General features: G+C 35.0%; 3 protein-coding genes across 13 annotated transcripts; all 3 read right to left on the bottom strand.

Annotated features, from left to right (window-relative positions):
- Window positions 1-173: 173 nt before the first annotated feature.
- On the bottom strand, window positions 174-5631 carry LOC109187632 (G-type lectin S-receptor-like serine/threonine-protein kinase SD2-5). 4 transcript variants are annotated; one of them, XM_019337872.1, is made up of 3 exons: window positions 4793-5631; window positions 736-3068; window positions 174-307 (listed from the first exon to the last, which is right to left on the bottom strand). In XM_019337872.1, exons 1-2 carry the CDS (start codon window positions 5454-5456, stop codon window positions 760-762), a joined length of 2973 nt encoding a protein of 990 aa, XP_019193417.1. In that variant the 5' UTR covers window positions 5457-5631; the 3' UTR covers window positions 174-307; window positions 736-759. The 4 variants fall into 4 exon arrangements, with proteins under 4 accessions (XP_019193417.1, XP_019193416.1, XP_019193418.1 ...); XM_019337871.1 differs by lacking the exon at window positions 174-307 and having other exon boundaries at window positions 601-3068; XM_019337873.1 differs by lacking the exon at window positions 174-307 and having other exon boundaries at window positions 601-2855.
- A 1124-nt stretch (window positions 5632-6755) lies between these two features.
- On the bottom strand, window positions 6756-19087 carry LOC109187639 (probable sugar phosphate/phosphate translocator At1g06470). Of its 8 annotated transcripts, none has more exons than XM_019337887.1 (13): window positions 18825-19087; window positions 18007-18680; window positions 17721-17890; window positions 17472-17557; window positions 16596-16645; window positions 15934-16001; window positions 14615-14715; window positions 14458-14470; window positions 14006-14190; window positions 13651-13737; window positions 13453-13547; window positions 13040-13201; window positions 6756-6976 (listed from the first exon to the last, which is right to left on the bottom strand). In XM_019337887.1, exons 2-12 carry the CDS (start codon window positions 18522-18524, stop codon window positions 13078-13080), a joined length of 1497 nt encoding a protein of 498 aa, XP_019193432.1. In that variant the 5' UTR covers window positions 18525-18680; window positions 18825-19087; the 3' UTR covers window positions 6756-6976; window positions 13040-13077. The 8 variants fall into 8 exon arrangements, 7 of the variants coding, with proteins under 7 accessions (XP_019193432.1, XP_019193433.1, XP_019193428.1 ...); XM_019337888.1 differs by having other exon boundaries at window positions 6756-6973; XR_002055291.1 differs by lacking the exon at window positions 6756-6976 and adding an exon at window positions 12653-12962 and having other exon boundaries at window positions 13651-13748.
- On the bottom strand, window positions 9730-11826 carry LOC109187394. The gene is made up of 2 exons (XM_019337579.1): window positions 11207-11826; window positions 9730-10049 (listed from the first exon to the last, which is right to left on the bottom strand). The coding sequence occupies exons 1-2, from the start codon at window positions 11436-11438 to the stop codon at window positions 9730-9732; spliced, it is 552 nt and encodes a 183-aa protein (XP_019193124.1). The 5' UTR covers window positions 11439-11826.
- Window positions 19088-19378: the final 291 nt, after the last annotated feature.

The following is a 19378-nucleotide window of genomic DNA, read 5'->3' as shown; positions in this document are numbered from 1 at the left end:
CTTGTTTAACACTGCAAATATTCAATGTGAAATCACATAATTCACTTCCCATGAAAAGAAATTAACTCTTCTGGCAAGCAATGGAGTTAAATGGCAGTTCTCCTTCTTCCTGTTCGGCTGGGGACCTCGGATTTGCATCGGACAGAACTTCGCCATGTTAGAGGCTGAGATGGCATTGACTATGATCCTACGCCGCTATGCTTTCGAGTTGTCCCTGTCTTATGCGCATGCTCCTTAAGCTGGAACAGCTCTCGTACCTCAGTATGGCGCTCAGTTAATTTTGAGAAAAGTATAGCACAATTAGATACTAAATAATGTTACTTTGAACACATTGTTTAGCTTCTTGAATCTTGAGTGCGTGTTATATCTCAGAGTACTTGCCTATCAGTTTATGTATCGACTGGTCTCTTGTAAAACCGTCTCATGGGTCTCCATCCCATCTTTGAAATGAGTTAGATCTTATAAAAATGAATCATAATAGAATTGCAGAGAATTGAAAATATAATCAATACTTTAAATATACTCTGTAATACTTTATATTATAAATGTAATTTATGTATTTTATAACAAAAGTGTAATAGATAATTTTGTAAAATTGCATCAGTCGGAATTAGGTACATCATACACAAATAGAATTATACAAAGCTAAAGGTGTAAATTGTAGCAAATTAAAAAGATTAACAGGAAATTGATACCCAGGCCACTATCTAATAATTTGCTTTATTATGTTGTGACAGAATAATGGATTAAGCAGGCAGTTCACCTTGGCCCAGATAAAATTGATGGAATTAATACTGTATTGCTGGTAGCATCAAGAGCTGCTTCCCCCTCCTCATTACTGAAGTTGTAATCCAAGTTTAAGTTATTATCAACCGTTGCCAAACCTTGTAATGCCTTCACCACCACTGACATGGATGGCCTCTTGCTAAAATCATTCTGTAAACACCAAGCAGCAACCCTCATCATCTCTATTGCTTCTTCTTTCGGCACTTCCAAATCTCTGTTGTACATATCCAACATGTCTCCCAGTTGATCTTCTTCTATTTTTCTCTTGAACACACTCAGCAAATGCACTTCTTCTTCCTCAGCCTGATCCCAGTCCACATTCTTCCGCCCGCAAACAATTTCTAACATCACGATCCCAAAGCTGTACACATCTACTTTCTCCGTTATAATCAAGCTCGAGCATTCTGGGGCTATGTAGCCTGGAGTTCCTCTCATTGTTGTGACCACTTTGCTCTGGTCTTTTGCTACCAGCTTTGACAAACCAAAGTCTGCAACTTTTGCGTTGAAATTTTGGTCCAAGAGGATGTTCTGAGGTTTGATGTCCAAGTGAATGATCTTATGGTTGCAATCTTCGTGAAGATATGCTAACCCTTTGGCAATGTCTAACATGATTTTCTTTTTGGTTTGCCAAGTGAGACCATGTTCCAGCTGCTGCTTCCAATTAAAAATCCATTTATCCAAAGAGCCATTGGCCATGTGTTCATACACCAGAAGTCTCTGTGATTTTGCAGCACAAAACCCTATTAGTTTCACTAGATTGGCGTGATCCATGCTTCCTATTGATGCAACTTCCGCCAGAAATGAACTCTTTATTTGATCAACTTCCTTGAGGCACTTAACTGCAATTTTAGTGTCTTGGCGCAGTGCACCTTCAAAGACAGAACCAAATCCTCCTTCCCCTAGTTTCCTAGAGAAATTTTGGGTCATAGCACTCAAGTCTTGATAAGAAAATCGCATGGGCAAACCCGGCACACCATCCAAAAACGCCTCCTCATCATCTTCTTCGAGCTGAACTTTTTTCTTTCTAGCCAAGGATAAATAAATGGCGATGATTATTGTTAATACAACAGCGATGGAAGCACCAATAGTCCCCAAAATCTTTTTGGCATGCCTCTGCAGAATCCATGGATTACGACTCTGTAGGGTTGTGACGGTTGTAGACGAATTTTGCACCTTTAGATAAACAGCCATGGCGCTTCCGTTCATGGTCACAAGGGAGAAAACTTCATTCAGCAATAAACAGTATCCTTTTGAATAACCATTAAAATGAGCTGCTTTGCAGGAGCAGTTCCTTAAGCATGCCTGTTTACAACTTTCTAAATCCGTGTAGTCACCTAACTCGTCACTCAACAAATAGTCACCAATATAAGTAGTATCCTTCATCTCCAGAAGAATATGAAGTTGGGAATGTTCACACGAAATGGGAGTACTTAAAGAACATCCTTGGTTTGGATGACCAGTGTTTATTTGCGTGAAAAAGTTGTGTTCAGGAGGACAATTACAGTATTGATCACCCTCACAAACACTGTATCTTCCGCAAGCCAATGGGTATCCACAAAAACCAATTGAAGGTGCAAAAACATCATCAGCATTATTCCACGATTCAGTAGCATCATTCCACGAATGAGTATACGCTCTCAAATGCCCATCAGGCTCAAACTTGAGGGATGTATTGGTTTGCAAATAATATTCTGAAAGATTTACTCTTATACCATACCCATACCAGTAGGCATTAGAGGAGCGTAAATAAGCACGAGTCAAATAGTCATCACCAATGTTGAGCGAATACAAACCTTCTTCAAAGTTTGATGTAGATAAGCTGGCTTTGAGCGTCTGTCCCCTGCGTACTTGCCCAGGTAGTAGGGTGTCTGTAGGATGATCAAAAGACTGCCAAATGGTTTCATTACTTTTGCCAAAAATGACAAGGTTTCCATTCTCCGTCAAATTCAAACCCAAGGCCTCAGGACTCCCAATCCCATTAGTGTGTGTGTGTGTGGACCAAACCACTGTTCCATTAGAGTCCATCAAAACCAAGCCTCCATCTGGCCTGAGTTCCACGGTTGCATTAACTGTAACAGGATGGTTCCGGTTAGCAGACCAAACTAGACTCTGGTAATCCAAGTTTAATTCATCGGGTATATACGTTTGATGGAATAAGAGGACACCGAAGAGGCAGGTAGTGCCTAAGTCATCACAGATTAAGCCACACGCATACATTGTCGCACCATCATAATGAATGCTGCCATGACGGAACAGGAGAACTACAGATAATGGAACCCCATCTGAAGAATTTACCACACAAAAGCTACCGCTTATCATTAAAGTATTCGAGTATAATTAAAGTGATGATAGATGTACACATAAAAATTAGAAGATCATTTCCTTACTTTTACCGGAAGTCTTACCGAGGACAAATCTTGGTATCATTAATTGGATAGTCAAATCAAGAAATATTACTCGAAAATTAATTTTGGTATTAGGCAATATTTGAAAGCCGGTTAATTTCCGGTATTAACTTTTTATATTATTATATAATTATTAATGGTGAATAAAATTCAAATATTTATACTTACATATGTATGTTTAGAACGTAGCATTAAATTTTGGTACTTTGTAACCTAACTTTGCTAAATTGGCAGACAAATTAATTTTAAAAATTAAACTATAAAATCTTTTTTCAAAATATACATTAATTGAAGTGTAATTTTCATGATAATGTTTAATTTGTGTGATATACTGATATGGTATCCTCACACTGGATAGCAATATTAATTGTTCCTAAATGAAAATAGCTAGAGCCTTATTAATGAGTGAACCAAAAGAGATGTTAAATAGAGTGCAAGTTAATTAAGCACACCACATACCAAGCAATTGTAAATTAGTTATTACAATTTGGCATAGGAAAATCATAATGGAAACAATCAAACAGAGAGTAAGCAAATAATAATGAAAATAACAATCAAAAGTAAATGGGGCACTTGCATAGATGCTATAAGATGTCTATACTTGCATATTTGTTCTTTTGCCAATGGAATTGCACATGTCAGCCTAAAAATGTTTTGGTATCATATTTAAAGCAGAATTAATTTCACTTTTGGTCCCACGACTTTAGAGGATCTATCACTTTTGGTGCACAACTTTAAAAATTTTCAATTGGTGCCTAACTTTGTTGTTTTTATCAATTTTGGTCCTTTCAACCAAATTGACGACGAAATATTGCCGGATTTTATATTTTTAGGGGTAAAATCGTCATCCCAAGGAAACATCTTCAATATCTAAACAAAATCACTCTAAAATCATATCTATAGGTGTTTGATCGATGAGAATAATTGGGAAGATGGACAGAAACTAGATACAGATCTATGAGATTTATAGCATCGACGATTGCCAAACTCTTATATTTCTCTTAACATGATTTTTCTTTTGTTTAGATATTGAATATCTTTCCTTGGGATGACGATTTTGCCACTAAAATGTAAAATCCGGCAATATTTCGCAGTCAATTTGGTCGAAAGGACCAAAATTGATAAAAATAACAAAGTTAGACACCAAAATTGAAAAAATTTAAAATTGTGCACCAAAAATGATAGAACCTCTAAAATCGTAGGACCAAAAGTGAAATTAGTTCTTTAAAGTATATAAACATACATTTATATAAGTTCATATACTACCAGGACTATGTGGTCTAATGGTATCCGGGTTGGACTTCCATTTGGAAGGTTATAAGTTCGAGCCTCAGTGGAGGCGTTATTAGCTCTCTGTGTTTCAGTAGGTTGAGAAAGTATATGAACAGATACTACAATGTAATAGAGCTAGTAGCATTCAAAAAAAAAAATATAAGTTCATGTACTACAATACAAGTCGGAGAGAATATATATATATATTTTCAAAGATTAGATTGAATTAATTTTTACTTTCTATCCTTGAATTATAAATAAAAATATATTTGTAGTCAGAATATAATGAAAAGCTACAAAAAAGAATGAACACTAGCTAGCTAGCTAACCTTGTCCATAGTTTGAAGTTGATATGCTGCCGTAGATAAGCTCCATTGCCCTGCGATTTTTTACTTGCCCAGCTCGCTGAGGTGGTATAACGTCCACTGGATAATCAAAAGACTGCCAAATGGTTTCATTATTTTGTCCAAAAATGACAAGATTTCCTTCCTCCGTCAAATTCAAACCGGAGACGACACGACTCCCATTGGTATTGGTGTGCGTGGACCAAACTAGGGATCCATCAGAGTCCATGAGAAACAACCCTCCATCTCGCCTCAGTTCCACGCTTGCATTTACTGTCACAATTCGCTTCTGGATAGCAGACCAAATTGGATACTGGTACTGTTCAGTCGAGTTGTAAAAAAAGACACCGAAGAGGCATGAAGTGCCCACGTCATCACAGATTAGGCCACATGTGAGGCTGGTAGAAGAAGTGATTTGTCTGAACAGGATAAGCCTGGATAATCCAACTCCATCCGAATGATTTGCGACATAGGAGTAGTTACTATTACTGTTGGTCCAGGAAATAGAGGAGGAGGAGTTGCCGATGTTATACTCCGCAAGCGGTTGCCCCCGGGTGGATTGCGAACAAAGGATAAGTAGTAGTAGTAGTAGGAGAGCTTGAGCTGCTGCAAGGATACCAAGTAATGATGATTGGGTTTGGGAAGCCATTATTGTGTGTGTGTATGTGTAATCAAAGGATAAGTAGTAGGAGAGCTTGCGCTGCTGCAAGGATACCAAGTAATGATGATTGGGTTTGGGAAGCCATTATTGTGTGTGTGTATGTGTAATCAAAGGATCGGAGTGAGGAGCAACAATATAATAATGGGTAGGAAACCAAACCAGCTCACAAGTCACAAGTCAACGCGTAAGCTACTAATTATGTCAAGTCTACCAACCCAGTCTTCTTCTGCCCTACTGTCATAAATTTTCTGCACATTCAATTTTGGAATCAAATAAAAAATATTACTTTTTTTTTTTTTGGAAAGGAATCAAAAATATTACTTGGACTGAAAAAATCTAATCTCAACTTTGATTCCTACTAAGAGCATCCACAATAGTGAAGTTATTTCATGTAAGCAAGATTGTCTGCCTGTGTGGTGTTTTATTTATTATTTTAAATATTATATCATTCCTCCATCTGCTCTGCTCTTCTCTTCTCTTGATAAGGAGAAATTCCATTTATTAACAGAATAGTAGTAACTAGTAAGCTGCTTTCTAAAAAAAAAAAAAAAAAAAAAGGAATAGTAAGCTCCGCCCTTACATTGATCCAAGATGAAATTAATGATGCACCCCAATCTATGCAAGCCCAATGCTATACATTAATTTATTATTATAAATGTCATTTTCCCGCCTAAATGAAATGGCATCATTCCATGGTATAATCTTAATTGCTAGATTAATTGTAGATTAATTATGGACAACTGAATTATTAATCACAATGAGTTTTAAATGTCTTGGGAAAAAATAAAGAATCATTTATTTACTATATATAGTTCAATTTATTAATTTTAAATTATATATATATATATATATATATATATATATATATATATATATATATATATATATATATATATATTTATTTATTTATTTATTTATTTAAAAATGTAAAATTTTAAAATATCATGTGATATCTAATAACACAATGCCTAATAATATATGTTAATAGTATGTTGTGATGTTTTAATATAACAACCAATTTAGTATTATTAAAAAAAAAAATAACATTTCATAATTAATTTTAATGATTGATGTTTGAATTTTATCAACAATAAAAAATATTTAAATTTTATACCGTGCATCAACAAATACTAGTATTATATATAGTAGTAAAACAATCAGAAACTAAAGTTATAATGGTAGAAGTGTAGAACAAACTTATGTTTTTTCTCTTCCTATAAGCATCATCAATTTTAGCAAGAATTTGTATATGAATCAGAAAAAAGGTAAATTCGTGAGCGAGGGTGATTTGATTCAGAATGCAGATAGATATACAGCCAATTGAATATGTATAGTATATGTGATGATATGTCACACAAAAATGGGCTATTCACTTCATACACATAAAACTATCCTCCACTTTCAAAGGCAGGCAAACCATGAGAACTATCTATGCAGAGCAGCAGACGAGAATTTAGCTTCCCTCCCAGGTAGGATTGTCCCGGAATATGCATGCACCAATCTATCTACTAATACATCAAGCAGAGCAGAATGGTCAGTTTTGTCTGTCACCAACACTGCACTAAAAAGACAAAAGGATCAAATAACAAAAATAATGACATTAAAACAATCAAACAAGGTAAGAACTCACTTGAGTTCACCAATCAAAATAGTTTTTACTTCATCAATGAGGGAAGAATAACAAGTTCAAAGCTTCCTCTAATATCAATGTCTTGTTACTTACTTGTACCAGTTAAACAAGCTGACACCAACCATAATTTGTTGAGATTAACAATAACAAGAAACAATAATAATGACAGAAAGTAAATAAGACAAGATTTACGTGGTTCGGCAATATGCCTACATCCACAGGAGTGAAACAATTCTTATATTCATAGTGATGGTAATGGTGGTGACACGACCCCTTAGAGATACAACCAATATATTTATAAGTATCTAATCCCTGTACAAAGGGTCTACCCGTTTCACTCCTACTCCTAGTATGAGACAAACTCATATTCCTAATCCGAGACAAACTCAACATAATTGTTCCAAGACCAACCCCCCTTTCAACCAAGTAAATTCATCATGGAAGTAAATACAGCAACCTGAAGATGCCAGAGAGTTAATTGCTGGTCAGTTTCATACAAAAAGCAATGAACTTCAACAAAGGAGAAAATTACTGTTTATAATCAGTATCTCAGTTCATACCAAAATAGTAACAGCCTCCTCCCACTATTGTCACCTTAACTGCACTTGTGACAGATACAAGAATAAATTCTGTCAACACCTGCAACAAATCTGTTCATATAAGGAAAAAAGAAATGCATATATGGAAAAAAAAAAAAAAATTGTAAGAGTTGATTGTTGTGCTCTGCATAACATCTGTTTGGGAAGACTTTAGTAACAAATGAATAATATTACATTAAGGGGGCGTTTGGTTCAGGTTATATAACATAACCAAAGGAATGTAACATTCCAAAGTTCACATAACAGTGTTTGGTTCATATTATCTTAGGGAATGTGACATTCCCAAAGAATGTCACATTCCTTCCACATAGGATTTTGAAGGGAATGTGATTCCCTTCAAAATCTTAGGTAATGTAAGATAACCTTGGTTATGTTAGTTTATTATATATATATATATATATATATATATATATATATATATATATATATATATATATATGTAATTATATATTTTTTAATTTTTATTATGTTATGTTAGCATATAAAATAATTTTGTTTCTCAAGTTCAAAATTTTAGAGTTAATATTTTAAAATCATGTAATTATATATGATACCGTTATCTTATTTATTTATTTTAATTTTAAAATTTATTAAAATATATGAAAATATGTTAAGGATATTATAGTGTGTATAAAAGATAACCCTAAACCAAACATGATTATATTACATACCCCAATTTTAACCAAACACAGGAATCTAACATTCCCAGTAATCTAACATTCCCAGCAATCTAACATTCCCTAAGGTAATCTGACATTCCGTGAACCAAACGGCCCCTAAATATTTTATTTTGACAGGTCCTATCTTCTTTTAGATATAAAAGGAGGCCACCATTAAAATATTGGAACTTTAGAGGATCATCAACAAACTAAATTCAAATATCCAAGTCCAGAATTCATACCATAAAGAAAGCCAGAACTCCACTAAAAAGCATCAGTAAACAACTTCTGGCGATATGCCATGGGCTATTGAAGTGATTGCTCTTACTGAAGTCATGCCATGGATCCAAAAAAAGCAAGAGCAGTGCCGTTGAAAGAGCCATCACTGGAGTAACGTAGCTCATTAGGGTAAGCGGATTTTTCAGACCTGGAATTAATCAATGTAAACAGTTCAGCTTTTCTTCAATTAATGGTGAATAACTAACTCCTAATCCGGTAAATAACATGAAGTAAAACTATATACAACTGTACAAATAAATACGGAATAAATAACTGGATTAGACCAAGAAATAACAATCTGTATCTGCATAGACATGCTCACATGCACAAAAAGTCAGTAAGTATGAAGTCATTGGATGTTGATGTCTCTGATGTAAACAAAAAGATGATAAAAAGATGTTGATGTCCCTTACCATAGGTTTCTTTCTTTTTACGCCAGTTTTACATCAGCATACACCAGTGGGATGGACAATACAAGTGCGTGTAATTTTACATTGTTAACATTCATGCACCTAGGTGCAACTACTTATAACTATAGATGCATCTAGTTATAACGTTATGTGCACTTAAATTAGTTTTGATGCTCACTGTAAATTTTACTTGCACCTGTATTACATGTTATCTGCACTTGCAATACATTTTACATGCACTATATGAAATTGTTACTTACACTTGTAATACATTTTACTTATAACTATCAACACAATATACTTATAACAATCAACACAATATAGTTATAACTAAAAAACTAATTCAGATCACATATCAATTCCTATTATTATGAAGTATTGAGTAACAAAGAAAGTTGTCATTTTTCAGGAGATGCAAGGTGAGCATTCCCATTGCCTTCTTTGAAGGCACCAGTAGTCCCCAAAATGGTCTTGGCATGCCTCTGCTGAATCCATGGATGAGTATGTAGGGTGGACGAATTTTGCACCTTTAGATAAACAACGTTGTTGCTTGTCCCGGTCACAAGGGAGAGAACTTCATTCAGCAATAAACAGTATCCTTCTGAAGAACCATTAAAATGAGCTGCTTTGCAGGAGCAGTTCCTTAAGCATGCCTCTTCACAACTTTCTAAATCCGTGTAGTCATCAAACTGGCCACTCAACCACTGTTCCATTAGAGTCCATCAACAACAACCCTCCATCTGGCCTCAGTTCCACGCTTGCATTTACTGTGACAGGATGGTTCCGGTTAGCAGACCAAACTAGACTCTGGTAATCCAAGTTTAATTCATTGGGTATATCCGGATCCATATTATCCTGGAGATCAAGGCGTTGATGGAGTAAGAGGACACCGAAGAGGCAGGTAGTGCCTAAGTTATAACAGATTAAGCCACACGCATACATCCCACCATAATCATTAATGTTGATTTCACGGAACAGGAGAACTACAGATAATGGAACCCAATCTGAAGAATTTACCACACAAAAACTGCTGCTTATCATTAAAGTATGCGAGTATAATTAAAGTGATGATAGATGTACACATAAAAATTAGAATTAAAATTCAAACAAAATTTCTAATTCCCAACTCTTAAACAACAATAGGATATAATTAGAAATTTAGGATTCCTAAACAACAATACAACAATTAATCCAATTTATTTTAATATATACTAACTATTATATATATATATATATATATATATATATATATATATATATATATATATATATATCTTATGGCTTATGGGTCTCCTCTAGAGGCGGGCCCTGAGCAGGTGCCCAGCCTGCCTACTCCTCTAGGACGGCTCTATATATATAGAATTATGTTCAAATGCGGTTGGTGCACTCATGTACAGTTGTGCGATTAAATCTGAGCCATTGATCTTGCTTAAATCAACGTTTAGAATTATTATAAAAAAAATCGGTGGCAATTTGGTAATTTTGCATCTAGGTCAAAATTAAGGTGCGTGAGTTTTGTGTTTAAGATACGCGGGTTGTGTGCTTAATGTGAGTAGTTGTTGAAACTTAAGGTGCGTGAATTTGTGCTTAATATGAGTAGTTGTTGAAATTTAAAGTGCGTTATTTGTATGTTTAAGATGCGTCAGTTGTATGAAACTTAAGGTGAGCCATTTTAAAATCTTAGGTGCATGATTTGTATTTTAAGATGCTTTGTTTGTATGCTTAAGGTACGTGGTTTGTGTACTTAAAGTGCGTCATTTTAATGTTCAATATGCGTCAATCGCACAACAGCACGGAAAGCCTATATATATATATATATGGTAGGGTCCAGTGAGAACATGTACTTAGGTGAGAATATGAGAACACATCATGTGCATCAATCTAATATTTTTTTAATGAAATAGATTAGATTAAGTGTGTGCGAACGCGCATTAAATGTGTGCAAGCACACTTAATCGCGTTTGCACACATTTAATGCGCATTCGCACACACTTAATCTAATTAGACCATTAAAAAATATTAAATGGATACTTCTCACCTAAGCAGGTGTTCTCATATGATCTTTTATATATATATATATTCAAAGATTAGATTGAATTCATTTTGACTTTCAGTCCTTCAAAAGCTACAAAAAAGAATGAACACTAGCTAACTAGCTAACCTTGTCCATAGTTTGAAGTTGATATGCTGCCTCTGATAAGCTCCATTGGCCTCAGATTTTTTATTTGCCCTTGCCAAGGTGGTATAATGTCCAGTGGATAATCAAAAGACTGCCAAATGGTTTGATTATTATTTTGTCCAAAAATGACAAGATTTCCATTCTCCGTCAATTTCAAACCGGAGACATTGGTATTGGTGTGCGTGGACCAAACCAGGGATCCATCAGACTCCATCAGAAACAACCCTCCATCTCGCCTCAGTTCCACGCTTGCATTTACTGTCACAGTTCGCTTCTGGATAGCAGACCAAATTAGATACTCGTACTGTTCAGTCGAGTTGTAAAAAAGGACACCGAAGAGGCATGTAGTGTCCAAGTCATCACAGATTAGGCCACATGCGAGGCTCGTAGAAGAAGTGATTTGTCTGAACAGGATAACCCTGGATAATCTAACTCCATCTAAATAATTTGCGACATAGGAGTAGTTACTATTACTGTTGGTCCAGGAAATAATAGAGGACGAGTTGCCAATATTATACTCCGCAAGCGGTTGCCCCCGGGTAGATTGCGAACAAAGGATAAGTACTACTGTACTAGTAGTAGTAGGAGAGCTTGCGCTGCTGCAAGGATACGTAGTAATGATGATTGGGTTGGGGAAACCATTATTGTGTGTGTGTATGTGTAATCAAAGGATTGGAGGAGCAACAATATAATAAATAATACTCCGTAATGGGTAGGAAACCAAACCAAGCTCACAAGTCTCACATGTCTTCCTCTGCGGCTAGTTATTAAGTCAAGTCTACCAATCTAGTCTTCCTTTGCGGCTCATTCAATTTTGGAATCAAATCAAAAATATTACTTAGCATGAGTAAAAGTTGGGATTGAGACTAGATTTTGTAATCTAGTCTCAAGTGTTTAAATTTTATTAGAAGAAAATAAATAAATAAAAATCATGACCCCTATTATATTAAACAATCAAAGGTACATATAAAATTACTTTTTTCGAATACACAACAGGAGACTGGATTGCTTGTTTAGTTTTTGGAATTAACATGCAATTCATTCTCTAATTAAAAGCGTAACTTCTCTTTTCAAACAAACCTGCGATAATGCACCAAATCATGTAACCAAGATTGTCTGTCTGTGTGGTGTTTTATTTATTATTTTAAATATTATATCATTCCTCCATCTGCTCTGCTCTTCTCTTGATAAGGAGAAATTCCATTTATTTAACAACAGAATAGTAGTAAGCTCCGCCCTTACATTCATCCAACATGAATTAATGATGCAACCTAATCTATGCAAGCCCAATGCTATACATTAATTATTTTAGTGTTTTTTTTTTTTTTGGTAATATCACCCATTCGTATATAGTAGTAAAACAATGAGAAACTCAAGTTATAATGGTAGAACAAACTTATGTTTTTTCCTTCCTATACGCATCATCCATTTTAGCAAGAATTTGTATATGAATCAGAAAAGAGGTAAAATTGTGAGGGTGATTTGATTCAGAATGCAGAGATATACAGCCAATTGAATATATGTAGTATATGTGATGATATGTCACACAAAACTGGGGCTATTCACTTCATACACATAAAACTATCCTCCACTTTCAAAGGCAGGCAGAGATCACGAGAACTATCTATGCAGAGCAGCGGCCCACTCCCAGGTAGGATTGTCCCGGAATATGCATGCACCAATCTATCTACTAATACATCAAGCAGAGCAGACTGGTCAGTTTTGTCAGTCACCAACACTGCACTAAAAAGACAAAGGATCAATCAAATAACAAAAATAATGACATTAAAACAATCAAACAAGGTAAGAACTCACTCGAGTTCACCAATCAAAATAAAAGTGGTACAGAGAAGTCAAGGCCCATCATCTTCTTGATCATCCATTTCTTCAAGAATGACATACTTGGTGGCATTTTTAGTAACCGACCCTTCTATTTCATCTTCTTCACTCGAGTGACCCTTTTGTAATTTCTTGTACCTGATAAATACAAGCCATCCAGCAATTCATAATCATCTCAATCGTGACTTGAGAAGCCATAAGAACAATCAAGAATGACAAAGTGAAGACTAGACTTCCTCTACAAATGAAACCAATAAGGTTTCCTTTGCAAACAGTGAATCTATATCTTCTACTAAATAGATAAGAAACAAATGGTTTTTACTTCATCAACAAGGAGGGAAGAATAACAAGTTCACAGCTTCCTCTAATATCAATGTCTTGTTACTTACTTGTACCAGTTAAACAAGCTGACACCAACCATAATTGTTCCAAGACCAAGCCCTTTCAACCAGGTAAATTCATCATGAAAGTAAAATACAGCAACCTGAAGATGCCAGAGAGTTAATTGCTGGTCAGTTTCATACAAAAAGCAATGAACTTCAACAAAGGAGAATATTACTGTATATAATCAGTATCTCAGTTCATACCAAAATAGTAACAGCCTCCTTGACAACTCCCGCTATTGTCACCGTAACTGCACTTGTAACAGATACAAGAATAAATTCTGTCAACACCTGCAACAAATCTGTTCATATAAGGAAAAAAGAAATACATATATGAAAAAATAAAAATAAAAAATTCTAAGAGTTGATTGTTGAGCTCTGCATAATATCATAATATCTGTTTGGGAAGACTTTAGTAACAAATGAATAATATTACATTAAATATTTTATTTTGACAGGCCCTATCTTTTTTTAGATATAAAAGGAGGCCACCATTAAAATATTGGAACTTTGGAGGATCAACAAACTAAATTCAAATCTCCGAATCCAGAATTCATACCATAAAGAAAGCCAGAGTTCCACCAAAAAGCATCAGTAAACAACTTCTGGTGATATGCCATGAGCTATTGAAGTGATGGCTCTTACTGAATTCATGCCATGGATCCAAAAAAAGCGAGAGCAGTGCAGTTGAAAGAGCCATCACTGGAGTAACATAGCTCATTAGGGTAAGCGGATTTTTCAGACCTGGAATAAATCAATGTAAGCAGTTCAGCTTTTCTTCAAAAAATGGTGAATAACTAACTCCTAATCCGGTAAATAACATGAAGTAAAACTATATACAACTGTACAAATAAATACAGAGTAAATAACTGGGTGAACCCAAGAAATAACAATCTCTATCCTCATAGACATGCTCACATGCACAAAAAATCAGTAAGTATGAAGGGGCATTGGATGCTGATGTCTCTGATGTAAACAAAAGGAGGATAAAAAGATGTTGATGTCCCTTACCATAGGTTTCTTTCTTTTTACGCCAGTTTTACATCAGCATACACCAGTGGGATGGAAAATAGGAGCCAGGAAAACAAATAGACAATGTAAGTCACCTATTTGTTTTGGATATTAAATAAATTCTCCAGACCTGCAAATAAGATTAGAAGTACCATACCTGCAGAAGTATCTGCGTCATTGTCCATCGAAACCCAGACATAAAAGCAGCAAGCATAACTAAGATGAAACCCCAAAACTGAAACTCCGTTTCCTTTGCAACTGCAAGAATGAAGGATACAAGTTAGAGATAACCATAAACCACAAACAGAAAGAGGCAGCAAAATTGTTAAGTGCTAAACTAAATTATCTCATTACTTACTGAAATATAAGACATGTATCAAATGTGTAAAGAATTGGTTATATTTCAATGCACCTTTTAGCATTTGATAGTTAAGTCTCTGGGAATTTCATAGCCTATAAATACTAGACTTTTGCCAGATTTCAATCAAGTTAATCTAGTAATTACGTAATGTATCTTGTCCCATGCAAAAGTGTGTGTATCTTCCCCCATTATTCTACTAGCTTAACAGATGTAGCTTCCACCTTACCAACAGGTGGTGGTCCACTGGTCCATTGCCACCCAAGAGACCTTCCAACTTAGTATTCTTAACAACATTGATATTACAAGATGGACACAAAATATAGATAGTTCAAAGTGTACTAATGTACTATGCCATGGAAAAGGAAGAGAGAAAAGAAGCATGGATTTTTTATACAAAACTATGCCAGATGTGTCAGAATGTTAGATGGGCATGGGATATTTGAAATAACACATACAGAAATCAATACAATCTATAATTGATACACGGGTTGCATAGAAGAAAGGCCATATACGCATCAAAAGATTAGAAGTCACAAGATAATCATGAAATGAGAAAAAAGAAAGATGATCCAACCTTCACTTTTTAAAGAAGTTAGCATAAGCTCAGCATTGTTTCTACACCCAATGCAATAAGGGTGTCATTCATAAAACAGTAATAAACCATCAAGAGAACTTCACTCATCCTATAGGTGAGCAGCTTAACTGCTTAAGCTTGTCCACTTCTTGAAAACTGGAGTGTTAATTATTTTAAATGCTTAAGAGTAACTTGTTACTTATTTAAGCCCCCCACAAGGCCACAATCCACACACACACAGAGAAGGAAAAAAAGGAAGAACAAAACAAAGAAAACCTGTGGAAGTTAAAGTAGATTGTAATTACTTTATTATCCATTTAACTTGATCAAAAAAAAAATTGAATTGATTAAGATTAATAGATAAAAATACATAATAACTTCCGGATGACCATGACATTAATCAGATAGCATTGGAAATTTGGAAGTAATAATTGGAACTTATTTTGTTGGCAATACATAAGGAAACAAATGTTCAGTAATAAGAATGTCAAATCCTAATAAAATATGCTTATAATAAATTGATGAAGGAGAAGCTGCATACCCGTCAACAATATTCCAACTGAGATAATTAAGATGATTCCGAACAGTTTAAAACTTGGAGACTCCAACCTTCCATAGAGAGTTTTAGGTTAGGTAGACTATCATAGGAAATATAAAATGCAAACTTAAGAAAAAGTTCATTCTAATCATATTACAATCGCATGCTTTCAATCAGTGTGGACTGAATCACAAGGTCATTTGAAAAATATATTTAAAAATGAGGAAAGAATCAGCATCACTTGTCATATAAAATATGAGAGTGATATGTGTGGATTTGGTGACATTTATTAGATACATACTCTCTCAGTGGTGCACTAATTGGACTTGCTTCAGAGAGAATATAATAATCATATATATATATATATATATATATATATATATATATATATATATATATATATATATATATATATATATATATATAAATCCTTTGTATATAAGCAACGCCTCTTCTTTCACAAAACAAATGCTCTTCCATGGGAAGGGAGGGAGGGGGGTAAATCTTGCTAAACTTACAACATAAAATGCAGAAAGAGTAACTTTTAGATTAACATACTGTTTCGCATATTTTATGACAAATATAAAATCAGTTACTTACACTAGTATAATGACAAATGAAGTTTAAATATACATAGTTCTTTAATAACATGGGTAAGAAATTACCTGAAAGCAAAGGCAAAAAACAGCAGGAATATTGGTGCTGCTGATTTACACTGCAACAGAAGCATAACAGATTTCCATTAATGAGTTTAATCATTTATAGATGACTAAGATCATATAATAAAGACCCAAATAAAATGCAGAAATACAATTTTATCATAATGTTATTGTTTTTATAGTTATGCTGCCACCCTGATCCATTTTTTACTTCCATCCACTGTACTTTCAGCATCCTTTTACCAGGCTAGAGAGAGAAACATCACTCTAGTCAAATCCACAATCTCTTTTCTACCCCTCTATAACCAATAAGGGAAATAAACAACTAAAGTAATGTTTGGTTGAAGTTATATCATATAAGCCCTGTAATGTTTGCCTTTTTGGTTCAACGGAATAAGATTTCAAACTTGGTTTTTAGTTTTTTTTTTTTTTTTTTTTTCTGTCACATTCATAGGAATCTCATTCCCAATATAAATGTTTAGATTATGTGAGATTTCTAGGAATGTTATATTACCTGAAAAACTCTTTCAAATATACGCCCCCTAAACAATAGAAAAACAGAAGTTTTAAATTTTTTTCTTTCAAGGGGTTGTATATGGATGTCAATAAGTCTCTTCACTATTCCTCTCTATTTGCTATTAAATGGAATGTCCAATGAAGAGTTCAAATGTAGCAGAAATGCTTGCTTCAGATAAACTCCTTTTTACATCTTCAGTACATTTGCTATAAATTGGAATGTCCAAAGAACATTGCACATAAAGATAGTTACTCGCATGTCCTTGATGGGAAAAGGTGCAGTCAAAATTTAGTACATAATTGCAGTATGACAATTCCAAGTAAATACCATCAGTAAATATATATAAAGAGGAAATAATGACCAACCATGGTGGCAAATGTAACCGTGATGAAAACAAGAGATTCATTGCTCAAGTTAACATCTAATGCAGTGGCAAGAGCTGTTGGTACAACTGTGAAAAGAGATGTCCGTGTGTAGCATTAGTTATTAGAAAATTATTAAAATAATTATCAGAAGTGGAAAAAAAAAATGCAAGGGAAATGGAAGGTCAAGATTCAGAGGAGAATAAATCCTGAGCACAGTATTAGCAAAAACAAATAAAGGAGAAAAGTTACCTCTCAAGAAATAGTCTCTCCATGACATTGGTATAGTTGGCTTATATCTTTCAGACCAAATCCAAGTTATTGCATTAGCCAAAATAGCTTGCATTGTAAAATGGACAGTATTCATAAGTAGGGGAGCAGGGAACTTCCCTAAATGATCCCCTAGAAGTGTTTTATTATACCTGTCCCATGCAAAGAGAGAATAAGACGAAAAATAAATGATTTTCAGAGTTTCAATACACCAGGCAAGAAGAAACACTTAAAACGTTGTCATTATCCAGGCAAGGGAGAAACTTACAATGTCAAAATTGTACTGAAAGTATACCAAACAAGTATAAAGAACAGTGTCTTCAGCACATCAGCAACCGAAATAGGACTTCTGGAAAACGGCCTTGATGTGTTGTGATAGTTTACAAATTTCTCGTCCGGTGATGAATCCGAACTCCGACCATCTTTAGAACCATGCTCTACATCAAATGGCACATAACTCTCTTTCCCATGTCTTGCAGACACATCACCAAAGTCAACACCACGTGTCATTCTTTCCCAAAATGTACCTCTTACCTGGTGTCTCTCTGCCTCTAAAGATCCATTTCCTATCTCACTTTCACTATGATGAAGGTGAGGCAATTCAAAATCCGAATCCTCAGCACCACTATTCACATCCCCCAGTTGAGGTGAATGGAACGCTCCATTCTCATCGAACCAGCCGGAGAAGGAAGGATCCCTACGGAAAACCGACACGGGATGCTCACTAAAGCTGCCCTCACTCTGACCAACCTCAAGCTTCTGTAAAGGAAGCTCACTTTCTACCATCTCAGAGCCATATATCCATCGGCTCGATCAACATTCCCAGTCCCCAATCAACCCCTCGCAGCTCGAATCTCACTGAAATAAAACCCCACGAGCAGCCCTAAATAGTAATCCAAACTATCCGGGATCTGGCAACTCAGAAATTCCTCACCTCTCCACCTAATTCAATAAAGTCAAGTTCATTTCCGAAGAACCAAATGAAACAATATCCAAAAAACTAAAAATAAAAAACATAAAAAGGGATCTTGCGATTCCAATACATCACATGATTAGGAGAATGCGAAGCATAAGAATTGAACTCACCAGAGTCTGGGTGGAGCCAAAGAGCTGAAGAAGAAGATGAAGGAATTATATGACAGATTCGAGGGTTTTTTCCTGGTGGGAGATCAGGTTTGGGAATTCAGATCTGTTATGGGGAAGAATACGGAGGGAAGGAATTGGTTTGACGTCGGGGGTGAAGTCGCTGTCTTCTGTTACGAGTTCGGAAGCCGGAAGCTTTCCGAGCTAAAGTATTTGTTGACTTGTCTAATGTTTTTGATTAAATTCCAAGATTTCAGCTGCCACGCACCAAATAATAATAACACCTCAAAACTTATGCACCCAAAAATGGGTAAAGAAATTCAATGTGAAATTGTGAAGCATGTTTCCTGAAAAAAAAATAAAAATAAAAAAGAAGGTTCTCGTTCAAAAAATATTGGAACCATTTCTTTCCTTTTTCTATGACGTCAAAAATCTATATCTATATCCATGTTGCAAAAATCGGCCTAGGCAGTCGTCTATGCATTAGGTGCCCCTAGACTGTGGCGATTTCTTCTCTAGACGAACGTCTAGGCGTTCGGCTCTAACTCGCCGAGTTG

This window comes from Ipomoea nil, unplaced genomic scaffold (genome assembly GCF_001879475.1).
Source record: "Ipomoea nil cultivar Tokyo-kokei standard unplaced genomic scaffold, Asagao_1.1 scaffold1421, whole genome shotgun sequence".
NCBI lineage: Eukaryota > Viridiplantae > Streptophyta > Magnoliopsida > Solanales > Convolvulaceae > Ipomoea > Ipomoea nil.
This window is presented reverse-complemented; position numbering and strand designations above follow the sequence as displayed.

Bases quoted from the DNA above. Each gene is read 5' to 3' on its own strand.
- LOC109187632 (XM_019337872.1), bottom strand. From the start codon at position 5,456: ATGGCTTCCCAAACCCAATCATCATTACTTGGTATCCTTGCAGCAGCT. The intron at 3,069-4,792 runs GTTAGCTAGCTA...TAAATTCTTCAG, and splicing joins AACTTCAAACTATGGACAAG to ATGGGGTTCCATTATCTGTA.
- LOC109187394 (XM_019337579.1), bottom strand. From the start codon at position 11,438: ATGGAGTCTGATGGATCCCTGGTTTGGTCCACGCACACCAATACCAAT. The intron at 10,050-11,206 runs GTTAGCTAGTTA...TAAATTCTTCAG, and splicing joins AACTTCAAACTATGGACAAG to ATTGGGTTCCATTATCTGTA.
- LOC109187639 (XM_019337887.1), bottom strand. From the start codon at position 18,524: ATGGTAGAAAGTGAGCTTCCTTTACAGAAGCTTGAGGTTGGTCAGAGT. The intron at 16,002-16,595 runs GTAATTTCTTAC...TCTCTATGGAAG, and splicing joins TTTTTTGCCTTTGCTTTCAG to GTTGGAGTCTCCAAGTTTTA. The intron at 13,202-13,452 runs GTAAGTAACAAG...TGTATTTATCAG, and splicing joins AGCTTGTTTAACTGGTACAA to GTACAAGAAATTACAAAAGG.